Below are 17741 nucleotides of genomic sequence, written 5' to 3'. Positions count from 1 at the left end.
AGATCCACCCTATGTTCAGACTAAGCTGGAGGTACATACAAAGAAACAGATTCAGACATTGCCTCCATTATCTGAAAATAATATTAGATACTTTAACAAATAACCCAAACATTTACCCATCTTTCAAACTCCAGTACCAACATCTTTAACATTCTTATACCCCTACTAGGCAAAATGGTCATCTTATACACTAAGCCACATGTGCACTATACGTGTTTATTCTAATATTAATTTCTTTGCATTAAATATCTATTTCTTTCCAGCAGGCTAAGAGTTCCTTTAGAGCAGAAATCATATCTTACTCATTTCTGAAATCCCTACTCCTCAGCACAGCACCTGACATATATTATACTCAACATGTTTATTGACTGAATTAATTAAGTGAATGACTGACTGAGTTAAATAGTAAACATTGTAGAATGTGTAGTAGAAATGGCACTAGAACAGTGGATTAAACTGTTGATTAAATAAGGTAGCTCACTTACGTGAATTCTACCAGAAAGTATAAAAGGAAACCCTGGGTTTAAAAGTGGTTAGTGGAAACTTGGAGGGGGGTTTGTCTTATTATTGAGATATCTTTGTGGAGCAGTTACCAAATGAAGCAACTTTAAGATAAAGTTGCTGATGCTTTATTCATTTGTCTCATTCTGGCACCACAGGTCTTTTCCTGACACAACAGCATAATCTGTCCTTCCTTATTTACTATTCACAGGGTCTTTGCTTTCTCCTCTTGTCCCCTTTTCAACCTATTCCACTCACCTATTTGTACAGTTCATTGTGCATAGAATCCCAAAGGCTGCCAAAGGTTGGTATTTCTCCAAAGTCAGCAAGCAATTATGATCTATGGTACCCCAGACAGATAAAGAATATAAAATAATAACTCAGATGGCCTGAAGGGTAGGAGAAACACAAGAAGCAGGGCACAGAGAAAGAACAGAGAGAGAAAAACCAGAAACATGAGAAATAGCTACAGATGAGGAAATAATACATGAAGATAGGCAAAAAAGAAAACTGAGAGCAAAAGCCAGAAAGCCAGAAATGTCAGCTACTCAAGAACAGACTCTTTTCCTTGCTTACTTGTCACAGCTTCCTCATATGGGCCCATTTTTAGCTTATTCATACTGCCCCCCACCCCCAATTAATAGGGGGAGAGTATGTAGGAAAGACGGAATGATATCCAGACAAGTTCATCTATAAAATCTCATTCTGTTTTATTCTGAACGATCATTTTCCCCTTTCACAGGATCTCGGCCAGAGATGCTTAAATCATCTCTACACTGCTCATCACCCCTTATTCTCGAAGCACCTACCAAGTTTCTTTTGAAACACCTCAAGTGAGGATAAGCTCACTACTTCAAACTCTATTTGAAGTTTTTCCTTCCATTGAGCAAAAAACTTATTTTAGCTTTCACCTACTAGTTCTGGTTTAATTACTGACAGCTTTCCAGTATCTAGACAGCTATAATATTCTCTTTCATTTGTATCTTATACAGGCTGAATTCTCCAATTCCTTCAACCTTTTTTCATAAGATGTGTTTTAGTCCATTCACCACCTTTGTTACTTTCCTTTGCATGTTTCTCTTTATTAATGACCAGTATCCAGCACTGAACAGAACTCCTGACCTGTGGATTACTTTAATCTTAGCAAATAGCTACCTGCCAGGTACATTTTTAATGTCTGCTCTACATTCTTGAAATTACAGAAATAACAGGATTCTTACATGCTTTTCTTCAAACTGGTCTCCACCAAAAGCTGCCACACAGGGTTTAATACCTCCTGTCCCCAAAGCTATGAGACTCAGGCCAACCAATGATAGGACTCTGTAATGGAGAGGGAAGGATACTAACCATACTGATGCTAAACACAACTGCAGAAATTAGATATAGATATCAGGAGAAAAAAATGTGCATAATGTCAAAGACACCCCCTTCATATTTCTTCACATTTCTGTGGGCACTTTCCATCTTCCTTCACTCCTCAAAGAAACCCAGGGACACTTACCAATCCTTATGACTGTTGAGCCTCTGCCAGAAAGTATACATTGCATGGGAAAGTTTTGTACCTGATAGTCCATTTACCTTTTGTGTGTAATAGGGAGAAGCAGATAATGAAGGAACTCCAAAGTTAAATCACTGGTTCTCAATCTTGTCTTAATTTAAGGGATAAACCAATAGAAGGACCTTACAACCACCTATCACACATACCCTTACTAACCAGAAAGCAAAATGGCAAAATTCATTATAATTAATAGAAAATTTTGTCATTCATTTTTGACGGGCACTGACAAGGAGGCATCTAATATTTATTAAAATTGAAAATTCTTAACTCATTGGATAAATACTGTGTAGCCCCATTATAAACATGAATATATATGATCTACATCTTGAACAACTGTAATCCTCTCTATTTAGCAAATTAACTATCAGAATGTATCAAATGCCTCTGGCAAAATAAACATCAATAACTTAAGAGGGACAGAGCAACTGGAATATATGGAACCACACATAAATGGAAATAATCCAAGCTTTGAAGAGGACTTTTACAATGTGTTACAGGGAAATATTATGTACCTTTTTAAATCCTAGCAAAGTACAGATGCATGGGTAGGTTAATAGGTGAGAAAATATGGGGGACATGAGGTTTTAATAATTGTCTTCAAGCATACGATGAGTTTTTATGAAAAGGATACTAGCCAGGCATTCTATAAGTCTCCAAGTGTTTAAAAAAAGCAAATGAGGACAGATAAAGTAGGAAAGAGTTCAACTGGTGATAAAATACTTTTTTTTTTTCAACCACTTTGGTAATAAAACAACAGGTTGGAAAATAAAGGGACGTCTCTGGTAAGGAAATAGAAAATCACCTGTAATGAATGTGTGAGACATTTACCTGTCTAAAAGAAGGACAGTGGTTCAGTTTATTTCATGATTCTACTCACGTGTGTACCATTTGTCCCCCTATTATTGGTAAGGCACCCAAGGACTTGACCACATGACCAAGCACATACACCAAGGAGAGATAGATGATTGTCCTGTTGAGAGAGTTAAATCAGTCAGTCTATAAACAGTTAAGAAATGGGCAGAAGACATGAGTAGACACTTTTGCAAAGAAGACATCCAGACATATGAAAATATGGTCAACATCACTTATCATCAGGGAAATACAAATCAAAACCATAATGATATACCACCTCACACCTGTCAGAATGGCTAAAATTATCAACACAAGCAACAACAGGTGCTGGTGAGGATGTGGGAACCCTCTTATACTGTTAGTGGGAATGAAAACTGGTGCAGCTACTCTGGAGAACAGTATGGAGGTTCCTCAAAAAGTTAAAAATAGAATGATCCTATGATCCAGCAATTGTACCACTAGGTATTTACCCAAAGGATAAAAAAAAATACAGATTCAAAGGGGTTAGCAATATCAACAATAGTCAAACTATGGAGAGAACCCAAATGTCCATCAACTGATGTACAGAAAAAGAAGATGTGGTATGTGTTATATAATAGAATATTACTCAACCATCAAAAAGAATGAAATCTTATAATTTGCAGTGAGTTGGATGGGGTGAGAGTGTATTATGCTAAGCGAAATAAGTCAGTCAAAGAGAGACAAATACCATATGATTTCACTCCTGTGTGGAATTTAAGAAACAAAACAGATGAACATATGGGAGGGGGGTAAAAGGAGAGAGGGAAAAAAACCACAAGAGACTCTTTTATTTAAAAAAAATTTTTTTTTTAAATTTTTTATAAACATATATTTTTATCCCCAGGGGTACAGGTCTGTGAATCACCAGGTTTACACACTTCACAGCACTCACCAAAGCACATACCCTCCCCAATGTCCATAACCCCACCCCCCTTCTCCCAACCCCCCTCCCCCCAGCAACCCTCAGTTTGCTTCCACAAGAGACTCTTAATGATAGAAAACAAACTGAGGGTTGATGGAGGGATGTGGGTGGGGAATAGGTTAGAGGGGTCATGAGTATTGAAGAAGGTACTTGTGATGAGCACTGGATGTTGTATGTAATTGATGAATCACTGAATTCTACTCCTGAACCCAATACTACATTTTATGTCAACTAACTAAAATTTAAATAAAAATTTAAAAAAGAAGAATTGAGAAGCTTGAGTAACAGTCTCAGAGTTCATACTGTTCTCAGTGCTAGGATAAATGGTACAGGAGGAGGAAGGAGTGGAGCAGGAAAGAACTGCCTGAGAAATGTACATAGAAATAGTAATGGTGAATGAACTCTTTACCTTTGTGGTGTTAGAGGTAATGGACTTTCCCTTCAAGCTCCTTTCTCATATGTGACCTGTCCTTTCCCCTCACTCACCGTATATACAAACAGAGCACCCACAGGATGGACCTGCAGCAAGTGATTTTTTTGTTTTTTAAACTAGGAGAACCAGGACAACAGGATACTTTGACCCGTGGTGTTTTTTATCAAAGAATGTCTTTGGCTCTAGAAATCAATAGGAGTCAAGAAAAACTCCAGGTAAACAGGAAAAAGGGACGGCTAACACAAAGAACTTTCTTTAAACCCAACCACTGGCATATAAAGAAAGATAAAGGGCTCTCAGTTTCAGCTTGGCCACTTGAACACTTGGGTTAATTGTAATCCCCACCACAGTTACCTCAGGTTCAAGTTACCAAGGGGAACAAGGACTCAGGGACTATGAATAGACTGCCCAGTGATAAAGATCATGCAGTTGGTAGGGACTTCTTGTTGTGCTATTTTTTCCAAGAAATCTGAATGACAATAGGAAGTGGAACAGTGAGGAATTCCAGAAAGAAGGTATGTAGAGATTTACACACTGAAATATGGCACACCATGCAATATATTTCTTAGATGCATTACTATACCAGCATTCTCTTTGTACATAAGTAGAATATTAGTACTAGAAGGAACCTTGGAAATTATAGGGTTTACATCTGTGATTTTAAAGCGTTATATGCTGGAATATAAATAATGAAATGAAGGTATCAGAAAGAGGCTAGAGATGCCAGCAGTCTCAGGTTGTGGATTTCTCATTCTAAATGCCTAATCTCTCTAGGATGGCTTTCCAGGGAAGGGACCTTAGGGGGTTCATAAGGGCAAGTAAGGTATAGGAGATTGGTTGACTAATCCATAGCATTAATTGCCCACGGCAATTAACATCAGAGGGAGGGGGCAGGCTTTCTCAAAAGGCCTTGTAGCATCTTCTAGAGGAAGTTTTCTTTGTGGGAATAAAAAGGGACTAAAAAGACCCACTATTATGAACCCAAAAGAGATGATCTCTGCTGGATAGTTAAAGAGAAAAAAACAAAAGGAGTGTGAGCTGATGTAATATAATAGAGTCTGTGCAGGGAGATCAGAACAATATCAGACTGTTAGACTAAATGGATGAAGAAAGTACAAATGGTTTAGAAAGAAAATAAGCAACCTTTTAGGCAGAAGGCTCAGGGAATTAGTCTAGGATATGAAGACTATACGAGAGGAAGCTCATGGCAGGAAACTTTAACAAAGAGAAAGAAGTCAAAATAGATTTGGGCATTCTGCATTTGGAAAGGGGTCACTGAAATCCTAGCCATAGGAAACAGAACTTTTCTGGAGAGACTTGATCTGGAGAGACTGATCTTCCATCTATAAATGAGGAAGGTAAAATTCAGAGAGGTCAAAGGACATTCCTAAAGTGACATTCTTGGAGTGCCTGGATGTCCAGGTTGGTTGAATGTCTGACTCTTGATTTTGGCTCAGGTCATAATATTGAAGTTAAGGGACTGATCTCTTTGACAGGTCCATGCTGAATGTGGAGTCTGCTTAGGGATTCTTTCTCTCTTCTCCCTCTGCCTCTCCTTGCTCTCATGCTCACTTTTGCTCTCTCTTTCTCTTTCTTAAAAAGGAAAAAATAAATAAATAAGTGACATTCTAATCAATTAATATTAGGGTTAGGTCTAGAATTTCTATGTCTTACTTATAGCCCAGTGTTTCTTTAGTTTTACTATATACAGGTTAATGTGGAAAAGAGGTTTTATTTCACCACCAAAGCCATTGTTAATTAGAGCTTAGGAACTGAGAAGGAATATGTGTAGTGACGGCAGAGAAAGAGACCTAGCATTAAGAAGTTCAGCTCTGATGAGACAAAAAAGATAGGAGACAGAAAGGACATGATCTAGACCTACTCAGAGAAAGAGTAAGGAGAAGTGTAGAGATGATATCCAAAAGCATATTTGGCAATAAACAAATTTAAGAGAGTGATTGTAAGCCTGAACTGATAGGCATGGGTCACAGGGTATAAAAACCACACTAGGGACCATGTTTGGCTCTCTTTAAAAGCAACTTGACATAAAAAATAGTGTTCTAACATGCAGTTAAGCCTCTCAGTAGATGTTTATAGACATCATGAAAAGCCATATCTGTGCTTTAAATTTAGAGGAAGTAATTTTTAAAATAGCCCAGTGAGGGGTATTAAAGAGGGCATGTATTGCATGGAGCACTGGGTGTTAGAAACAAACAATGAATCATGGAACAGTAATTCAAATCTAATGATGTACTGTATGGTGACTAACATAACATAATAAAAAATAAATGAAAGTACTATGTCATGTTTGAGAGTCTTTTATTCTGTAAGTATTTATTTATTGAATAAAGACCATGGTTTATACTTTTTATTTTGCATATAGTGTCAACCTCCTATCTGGAGGGACTTGGTGACCAATACTACATAAGCAGCAAAAATAAATCTTAAGCATCTTCCTACCATCCTTCTCTTAAGTCAAGAAACTGTGTTTACTACCATGCTATGGTTGTAGCTATCTATTAAATGCTGATTAAACACTTTAGGACAATGAATATATACAGGCCAAGTGAGGTATAAACCAATGTTTACTAAATATGATTCCCTAGAACACCACATCCACAAATTATTCTGGAAAAATATTCCATGGTCAAATAAGTTTGGGAATCACTACATACCATAACCTTCTCTTGGAGGCTGTACAGTATTTATTACCATGTTAAAGGCTATAAGAAGTCTTGCAGTAAAAAAAACAAAAAACAAACAAACAAAAAAACAACTTTTTAACTTAGTTTAACCTAGGCATTTTCCAAACTTATTGGACCATGAGAACTTTATCTTTCTTTATTACACTCATTGTATCCTATCAACCAATTTCCAAAAAATGCACTCTGAGAAATATTAATTAAAACAAATCCATAGATGATAAGACTATGGAAAATAACTTGGTGATGGATAGCCAAGATCCATCTCTAACCTATGAGGATAATGTTATAGGAGACAACAAAAACATTATCCCATGAATGTCTCTTATTGCTATTTTCAGAGGCTTAAAAGATATGGAACTGAATAGACCATTAGTCTAACTCGTGAAAATATTTATTATATTCTTAAGAAGGAAACCACAGAGATAAGGGAAAAGAAACAGTAAAATAGTTGAGAAGAGGGACTCATAAGAATATACTAAAGATGATTCAGCCAGAGAAGAGATGGACAGTATATGAAATAACTACATTGAGGTCTCTAAAATTATAAATTTTCGGCTGGGTAGCAATCCTTATTGTCCCTAAGATCAGAACAAGAATTGGTCTTAAAATACAGAATGGAAGATTAAAATTAGATTGAGGGAAAAAAAAAAATTCCTGACTAGAAAGGATGTAAACAATTAGAAAAACTGACAATGAAGAGAAATAGTCTTTCTGTGTTGTCAGTCTTAGAGAGATGCTTATTTGTCATGAATGACCTAACTATCTTCTTGGGTTGGAACCAAGAGACTATAAGTGACAAAATCTCAGCACAATTAGGCTGTGACGTGGTGATGTGATCTCCCATTTTCCTTACTTGAATTTTCCCAGCCATGAGTCAGCAATGGCTGCTCCCAGGATGGGAGTGAAATAACAGAGGCTGCTGAAGGCATGGTATATAGATGTGGAGGTGTCCTCGCTCCAGTGCAGGAAATACAGGAAATACAGGGTCAGCACAGCTGAGGTTGAAAAGGGAAAACAAAACAAGATAAATGCATTAAAGTGATTTATGGAGAAGTACATTTTATCTCTGGTCTCTGAAGGTGATCTCGACCTTCAACTCTCTTATTGGTGAAGTGACTGAGGGGTGACTGCCAGGTAGTAGAAGCAAGAGCCATGGCAACTGTGGGTGTGGGGCTATGCTTAGTGTACAATTGCAATATTCCTCCCTTCAGTCCATGCGCTTACATAGCAGCAAAGATCATATGGTGCTTCCAGTGTCTCTACCTTCTCCCTCCCAACAATGTAGTTCATATCTGAGAAACAGATATGAAAATGGAAGTTGTCATACTTTTATTCTTACAGACTGTGTTCTGGTTTCTTGGCTTGTATGAGTTGCTAGGTGAAATCCCATGAGGTATTTATTGGCAGTGTTGGCTAAAGGGAAAGACCAATTTGGATAAAGGCAGAAAGTGTGGAAAAGAGAAATAAGGGCATAAAGAAGACCAGGTTGTTCCAAATATGAGGATGAGTGGGGAAAAAGAAAGACCTTAGGACACAAAATTACCTTTCATGCCATAATAGGAAAAGCGCTCACAGAATTCATTCACCACAATGAAGGCAATGCTCAGTGGATAGTTGGAGCCACAGATTTTCTATGAAACAAAAAGACAATGGTTCAAGCATGAACTTCCCCCCTCCACCATTTAAATCAGTAGATTGTTCTATAACAGAAAAATATGTTTATTTTAAATCACTGTGATAGGTAAAGTGAAGCAATGGCTCCTACACTTCATGAAACAGCTATTATCACAGTGAAAGACCTGCAGTGCTGATAGAAGTTATTTGGAATATTACTTCACTTCTCATTACTCAGACATTCCTTGATCTCAGGCACCAGGACCTCCTTATCTTCCTACAACTCTTTACTGAAAAGCCTGGGGTTCTGAGCAGGAGAATAATCATACTTATTTCTAAGAACAGAACAAAGAATTAGACGGTGGAGCACTTGATGCCCAAGCAGTTACATTTAGAGGTCAATAATTTCCTTAGCTGCACTGTTCAAACTAACCTCTTTTGTCCCCACCTGCCATGTTCATCATGCCAGGAGGAATCCTGACAATATGATGGCTTCCCATTCAGAGCCTGCAGGAGCCAGGCTCAGAGCCCAACCGAAAGGAATCTGATTGATCACCTTAAACTTGGGCAGAGAGTTCTTAAATCTTCTAACATTAAATGTTCATTCTTCCTGTGAAAGACATTCTATAACATTTTCTTGTTAATCCTATTAGACATTAAAGAACTATGCTATTACATGTACCATATCAGTCAGTATAAAGGGACTGCCATGTTTATTTCAAATCCCTACCTATTATGATAGCCCAACTAACATGAGAGGGGATGGAGATAACTGTACTTGGGACAGTCAAATCTCATCGTGAAATTTTATCACCTCTTATTTCCTAAGAAATACATGCATCTTTTTAAACAGACTGAAATTGTTTAGGACCAGAAGATATATAATTAACTAAATAAATAAAGTCATAAGTTAATGATTTTATTTTTTACCCATATGGATAGATATGAAGAACCCTCCTAAATATTAATATATGTTAATATATTAACTTACTCGAAAGACACAATAAACTGGCTTCTTACCTTCCCAGCTCACATCTTGAGAATTATGCAACCTGGAGTTTAGTTAACACACTTTACCAGCTATGTACTATTGGTTTTGGCTGTGTTAATCTACTGACCCTGGGCATGCCACTGCACCTGTCTTTATGTTCAATCCTCTTATTCCAAAGAAATGAGAAAACTACCACCTCTTGGCCCATAGAGAAAACTCCATAAATATTGGCTATTATTCCTATACCCTCTCCACTTTTAAGATTTTGATATAAAGATTTAATGAGATGATAGATTTGGAAGTGTTTAACAAGTATGTAATACAAACATCATTATTCTTTGATTCTCTGTCCTGTCTTCCAATGTAAACTGGCACACATCATAAAAGAGACTGGATCTATTCCAAAACTTTCCTTGGTGTCTGGCATAAGATTCTGAATGCAGGGGGGAGCTAAGGGCTGAGTTTTTATATTGGTTTAGAAAGAACAATCACACACAGTTCTCCAGGCAAGAATGCTTGCCAAGTTTCCCTGGATATTCAAATTGCTTCTTTTTTCACCCCAGAGAAACTCAGAATATGCAATGAGATACAGCAAAGTCCTGGAACCCAGCTGAAGAACTCCTAACTACCTCTTCCTGATGCTTCTTCTCCTAAGTAAAGGAAACTTCTGTTTAAATTTGGTTTTCAGGTTAATTCTAAGTCCAAGTGAGAATAGTTTTTAATACCCTAATACAGCTCAGCCTGTCACTCCAGAGGCCAAGTAGAACCAAAAGAGCAATTCTGTTCCTGTCAGAAGGAGACTGGAATTTGGGGACTCACCGGAGTTGGCTTCTTTGGAAGGCTGAGAAGTCGAGGTGGTACCTCTTCAGTGGAGACAGGTGAAAAAAGAGTTTCCTTGGACTCATTTTTCTGGAAAGGATTCATAGCTGGTTTCTTACTCTCACTCTCCTCAAGCATTTGGCTTCGGTAGGCAGTTGGGACAGCTGCCAGCCTACTGTAAAAACGGGCACTGGGAGTGGACTAGGTTTAACCCTCTGTGTGTCAGCTTTTAGCAGCTGCCTGACCCAAAGCAAAGCACAAAGCTATGGGAAAAGAAAGGGTTAGGTCTCAGAGACTAGTCAGAATAATGATTAAGTAAAAGGTTAAGCATGAGGAAGTAAGAGTAACATATCACAAGATGGGGCAAGACAGTGCTGGAGAATTACAGAAGAGTACAAAATAGCTGAGAATACAATGCCTCAAGTATAGATTTAAAAACTGATTTCAGGAAAAAAACCTGATTTCAGAGTCACAGGAGCAGCCATTTATTGAACATCTATTATGACCAACAAAAATGTATATATAATACATACATATTTTATATATATATATATATATATATATATATATATATATATACACACACACACACACACACACATATAGATATATAATACCTACCTATCTACATTCTAATTCTTAGCACAATCCCCATTTTGTGTAGGAACTAATATCTTAAGAGGTTGAGCAATTTGTCTAAAGTTACGTGGTCAGCAAGTGGCAAGTCTGGAATTTTAACTGCCGTGATTGATGGAAGATTTGTATCAGTAATGCCTATGGTCATTATTCAGGAATGGAGGGTATGCAAATGGGAATGTAGGAATATAGAGGAATTGAAATGCATTGAAGAGGGAAAGTCATCACAAAATTGAATGTGCAAAGATAGAATAGATGTTGATTTTGGTTTTCAACATAATAAAGTTCAATTAGAAATAGCCTATAAACAGTTAAAGAGGTGGAGCTAAAGAAAATGAGAAAAAAGGTTTGAAGATGTACATTTGAGAATCATTCTTCTTTGCTAAATTCATTCCTTGTGTTTTCATCACTTCAAGATGAATCCGTAATTTAATTGATAAATAAAATTCAATTTGAGCAAAAATTATGAACTACTTTCTTTTTTAGAAAAATATTTTATTTATTGAGAGAGAGAGAGTATGCATGCACATGAGTGGGGCAGGGAGGGGCTGAGGGAGAGGAAATCTCAAGATTTCCTGCTGAGCACAGAGCCCTATGCAGGGCTCTATCCCATGACCCTGAGATCATGACCTGAGCCAAAATTAAGAGTTGAATGCTTAACCAGTGGAGCCATCCATGAACTAGTTACTTTCTAGATACTATCACAAACATATTTTCATTAATACTTAGTAAATGAACTCCCAAATTACTCCAGAATATAATATTTAGCCTTTATCAGAGGAGGAATAAAAACGGGTATTATGATGATAGATGCATTTAATACAGTAAGTTGATAGAAAAGAACAAGAGTATGATGCCTTTCCGGTTGTCAGTGAATAGAAAAATGAAAACAAATGCCAGAGAGCTATAAGAAAAATGAGGGTTAAACTAACAAGGGGATCATAAAACAGGAGAATTATTTTATTTGAGAATATGAGAGAGAACCTATAAATTTATGCCTTGAAAAATTCTTAAACTACTTATTTAACTTGTTGATGAATAAGGCCAGAACAAACTTTACCTCAGACTTTGACCTTGTCTTCTCACTCCTCATCGCCCCTCTCTTCTGCCAACCTTTAACCAAAGAAGAGTCCAGCTTCATTTTTGACTGTGGTATTAATGATTAAGCTGTAGTTATTCTTTCCAAAGGTATTATTCCTTCTGACTTATTGTGGTTATAACTTTAAATGCAAAAACAAATAAATAGTCATGATTTACTAATCAAATTAACCTCAAGATGCCTTGAAGATCTAATTATATCAATGGTTCCCCCTGCTCTGGCCTATACTTCTAGAATAGCATTTGACCTGGCAAAGCACCTGTAGATACAGTGCACCTGTAGAGGCATTGCACCAATTCCTTTGCACTCAAAGGTACCCCTAATACCAAACTGTAGAGTATTGGCATTGGTTCATTGGTACTCTTTTAGATGAAATTCTTGTTTTGATTATGGCAGTATAATGCTAGCATTCATAGAATCAAGTAATATCAGAGATGGAGGGAATCTTAATCTTGTCCTATGTAAACTAAACTTCCCTGATGGTGAGAGTGATATAGGGTAATTCATTCACATATATATATCTATTAATTTATATATGTTTTTTATATATTCCAGAACAATTCATATATACACACACACACACACATATGTATGAATGTAGGCATATGTACATACACACGTGTACATACACATATTCACACACAGATTTGCAGGCCTTTTTCTTGAAAATAACTTATTCAATAGATTTAAGTAGGGATCCAAGAACCTCTGTTTTTAAGAAGCACCTCTAGTGATTCTTTTTTTTTTTATTAATTTTTTATTTTTTATAAACATATATTTTTATCCCCAGGGGTACAGGTCTGTGAATCACCAGGTTTACACACTTCACAGCACTCACCAAAGCACATACCCTCCCCAATGTCCATAATCCCACCCCCTTCTCCCAAACCCCCTCCCCGCAGCAACCCTCAGTTTGTTTTGTGAGATTAAGAGTCACTTATGGTTTGTCTCCCTCCCAATCCCATCTTGTTTCATTTATTCTTCTCCTACCCACTTAAGCCCCCATGTTGCATCACCACTTCCTCATATCAGGGAGATCATATGATAGTTGTCTTTCTCTGCTTGACTTATTTCGCTAAGCATGATACGCTCTAGTTCCATCCATGTTGTCGCAAATGGCAAGATTTCATTTCTTTTGATGGCTGCATAGTATTCCATTGTGTATATATACCACATCTTCTTGATCCATTCATCTGTTGATGGACATCTAGGTTCTTTCCATAGTTTGGCTATTGTGGACATTGCTGCTATAAACATTCGGGTGCACGTGCCCCTTTGGATCACTACGTTTGTATCTTTAGGGTAAATACCCAATAGTGCAATTGCTCGGTCATAGGGCAGTTCTATTTTCAACATTTTGAGGAACCTCCATGCTGTTTTCCAGAGTGGCTGCACCAGCTTGCATTCCCACCAACAGTGGAGGAGGGTTCCCCTTTCTCCGCATCCTCGCCAGCATCTGTCATTTCCTGACTTGTTGATTTTAGCCATTCTGACTGGTGTGAGGTGATATCTCATTGTGGTTTTGATTTGTATTTCCCTGATGCCGAGTGATATGGAGCACTTTTTCATGTGTCTGTTGGCCATCTGGATGTCTTCTTTGCAGAAATGTCTGTTCATGTCCTCTGCCCATTTCTTGATTGGATTATTTGTTCTTTGGGTGTTGAGTTTGCTAAGTTCTTTATAGATTCTGGACACTAGTCCTTTATCTGATATGTCGTTTGCAAATATCTTCTCCCATTCTGTCAGTTGTCTTTTGATTTTGTTAACTGTTTCCTTTGCTGTGCAAAAGCTTTTGATCTTGATAAAATCCCAATAGTTCATTTTTTCCCTTGCTTCCCTTGCCTTTTGCGTTGTTCCTAGGAAGATGTTGCTGCGGCAGAGGTCGAAGAGGTTGCTGCCTGTGTTCTCCTCAAGGATTTTGATGGATTCCTTTCGCACATTGAGGTTATATGGAACCGGAAAAGACCTCGAATAGCCAAAGGGATATTGAAAAAGAAAGCCAACGTTGGTGGCATCACAATTCCGGACTTCAAGTTCTATTACAAAGCTGTCATCATCAAGACAGCATGGTACTGGCACAAAAACAGACACATAGATCAATGGAACAGAATAGAGAGCCCAGAAATAGACCCTCAACTCTATGGCCAACTAATCTTCGACAAAGCAGGAAAGAATGTCCAATGGAAAAAAGACAGCCTCTTCAATAAATGGTGCTGGGAAAATTGGACAGCCACATACAGAAAAATGAAATTGGACCATTTCCTTACACCACACCTCTAGTGATTCTTATGACAGGAATTTAGGGAGCACTGGTTTGAAATCCCTCTGCTAGTCTAGCTTACAGAATACTACAGGAGAGCTCAAAGTTCAGAAGGGGCAGAGTAAGGACTAGAACTCTAACCTGCCATGGCCTATTCTAGAGCTCTATCATACACCAAGATGTCTCTTACATGCTATCATTTTTGCTAAGTTGAAATCAGATAGAAGAATAAATGGAAGAAATCAAAGAAAAAAGCAACTCCTGAACAGAAATGAGTACAAACTCTTCAGAGACAAAAGGGGTAATAAAAGTGGAAGAATCTAAAATATCAATAATAAGAGTAAGAAATATTTATGGCCTCAGTGAGTGTATCAGCAGATTGATACTTTACACTCATATTCAGAAAGGAGACTAAGGCTCTAAAATGATAGATACTAATATAGTCAGAGAGAAGAGACATAAGAAATTAAAAGAAAACATGTTTAATAAGGTATATGAATATAGAATAAGCACACAAGGGGCACCTGAATAGCTCAGTCAGTTAAGCATCTGCCTTTGGCTCAGGTCATGATCCAAGTCCTGGAATCAAGCCCTGTATCGCGCTCCCTGCTCAGTGGGGAGTCTATTTCTCCTTCTCCCTCTGCCCCTCCCCCCGCTTGTGCTCTCTCTCTGAAATAAATATATACAATCTTAAAAAAAAAAAAAGAATCAGCATGCAAAAATAAGTTGTACTTAAATATGACCAAAAACAAAAAGAAAAGGGAATTTTAAAAGTGATACCAGCTATAATTGCATAAAAATACCTAGGAATAAATCTAATAAAAGATAGCCAAGACCTCAACATTAAAACTATAAAATATTATTGAAAGTAATTAAAGATCTAAATAAATGAAGAGACATACCATGCTCATGATTTAGAAATTTTTTATTATAAAGTTGTAAATCTTCCAAATCAACCTGTTGTTTTAATACAAACTCCTAGTAGGTTTTGTGAGTGTAGAAAATGACAAGATGATTTTTAAAATTCATATGGGGATGCATAAGCCAAGAATAGCAAAGGCAATCTTGAAGAACAATAGTGAATGACTACTCAGTATAAGACTTATTATAAAATATTGTAATTAGGGGCACCTAGGTGGCTCAGTGTGTTAAGCCTCTGCCTTCAGCTCAGGTCATGATCTCAGGATCCTGCGATCGAGTCCCACATCGGGCTCTCTGCTCAGCAGGGAGCCTGCTTCCTCCTCTCTCTTTCTCCGCCTGCCTCTCTGCCTACTTGTGATCTCTGTCAAATAAATAAATAAAATCTTAAAAAAAAAAAAACTATTGTAATTATAACAGAGTGGAATCAACACAACAATAGGCAACAAATGGAATAAAAAGGACTTTAGAGACATACACACTGCCGAGGTATCATTAATGGCAAAGTTGACTCTGTAGTGCAGTGGGGGAAATAATGGTGCTTTCAATAAACACCATCTGTATATCCACATGGAAAAAATAATTTTGACCCTTATCTTATACCATATGTAAAAAATAATTCTATATAGATTGTGATATGTTTTTTTAAAGCAATTTTTTTTTAAGATTTTAGTTACTTATTTGACAGACAGAGGTCACAAGTAGGCAGAGAGGCAGGCAGAGAGAGAGAGGAGGAAGCAGGCTCCCTGCTGAGCAGAGAGCCCAATGTAGGACTCGATCCCAGGATCCTGAGATCATGACCTGAGCAAAAGGCAGAGGCTTTAACCCACTGAGCCACCCAGGGACCCCTGTGATCTGTTTTTTTAAAAATAAAGCTTTTAGAGAAAAACATCTTTATGTTCCCTGTACAGATATATTCTAAGATTTTTCAAATAAGACATAAAATATGATTACCATAAAAGAAAAACAATTGATATTTTGGACAATATTGGATATTGGATTTTGGATTATAAAATTATTATAAATTTATAGTATTACAAAATTAAGAACTTTTGTTCACCAAAATACATGTTAAGAGTGAAAAGACAACTTACAGAATGGGAGAAAATATTCATATATCTGTCAAAGGCTTTGTGTCCAGACTACATAAATAACTCCAAAAAATCAGTACCAAAAAGATGCATGTCCAGGTTGTTTAGTTTCCTATTATAAATGACACTATCATAATAACTTTGTATATAATAAGTCAAATATATCTGATGGATAAATACCTAGAAGTGAGATTGCTAAGACAAAGTATGTCTTTATAATTTGTAGAACTGCTTATTTATTTCCTTTCCTCATTTTCTTAGTGAGTTGTTTCTTCCCTTCTTGTAAGTTTATAAAATCTATATTATTGATATTAATGCTGTCATTGTCTGCATTGCAAATATTGTTTTCTATTGACCTTGTATTTGGACTTTTAAAATTAAATATAACTTAATATGCACAAATCTTAAGTGTAAAACTCCATTTTTTTGTATTTGTGTAACATATAACCATCACCCAGATAAAATTTAAAAAAAAAATGTATTTCTAGTACCACTGTGCTGAAAGTTCTTCAGAGAATAATCCTTGCTGCTTCCCTCTGTCTCCCAAACTGTCCTCCCCCAAGTTAATCACTTTTCTGACTTCTATCACCACAGATTTGTTTTGTTTTGAATTTCATATAAATGGAACAATACTGTTTATATTCCTTGTGTTTGATTTTTTTTGCTCAACACCATGTCTGTAAGACTCAACCATTTTGTTGTCTGTAACAAGATTTCTTTTTCCCGTTGTTCAGTAGCATTCACTATTCTAATATAACACAATTTATTTCCCCATTCTTTTGCTGATGGACATTTGGGTTGTTTCCAGTTTTAGGGTTTTTTATTGTCAACTTGGTTTAAGCTAGGAACTGTTTCTAAGAATCATCTTCTCTGGTTGGGTCTAGGCCAGAAAAACTTGAGTGAGATTTAAAAGTGGAAGTGAAGCAGTATGTATTACTTGGAGCAGTCAAAGACTGGGCAGAGGTAATGGTTAAACACCTTGAACCATATGATAATTATCATATGGTTTCACTTATTTGTGGAGCATAACAAATATCATGGAAGACAAGGGGTGTTAGAGAGGAGAAGGGAGTTGGGGTAAATTGGAAGGGGAGGTGAATCATGAGAGACTATGGACTCTGAAAAACAATCTGAGGGGTTTGAAGTGGCGGGGGGGTGGAAGGTTGGGGTACCAAGTGGTGGGTATTATAGAGGGCACGGACTGTATGGAGCACTGGGTGTGGTGAAAAAATAATGAATACTGTTTTTCTGAAAATAAATAAATTAATAAAAAAATAAAAATAAAATAAAAAAACAAAAACAAACCAAAAAAGCCTTGAAC

General features: G+C 36.9%; 1 protein-coding gene across 1 annotated transcript in view; it reads right to left on the bottom strand.

The window, feature by feature from the left end:
• The window catches only part of SLC15A2 (solute carrier family 15 member 2), a 65849-nt gene that overhangs the window by 30178 nt on the left and 17930 nt on the right, over window positions 1–17741 (bottom strand). The window contains exons 3-8 of the mRNA XM_059162807.1: window positions 12113–12165; window positions 10417–10506; window positions 8536–8623; window positions 7846–7987; window positions 2937–3029; window positions 1722–1821 (exon numbers count right to left, since the gene is read on the bottom strand). Coding sequence (XP_059018790.1) covers window positions 1722–1821; window positions 2937–3029; window positions 7846–7987; window positions 8536–8623; window positions 10417–10506; window positions 12113–12165 — 566 coding nt within the window. The remainder of the gene's footprint in view (window positions 1–1721; window positions 1822–2936; window positions 3030–7845; window positions 7988–8535; window positions 8624–10416; window positions 10507–12112; window positions 12166–17741) is intronic.

The sequence above is a fragment of the Mustela lutreola genome, chromosome 2 (assembly GCF_030435805.1).
Source record: "Mustela lutreola isolate mMusLut2 chromosome 2, mMusLut2.pri, whole genome shotgun sequence".
Lineage (NCBI taxonomy): Eukaryota > Metazoa > Chordata > Mammalia > Carnivora > Mustelidae > Mustela > Mustela lutreola.
Note: the sequence above shows the minus strand (reverse complement) of the source record. Positions and strands in the feature narration are given on the sequence as shown.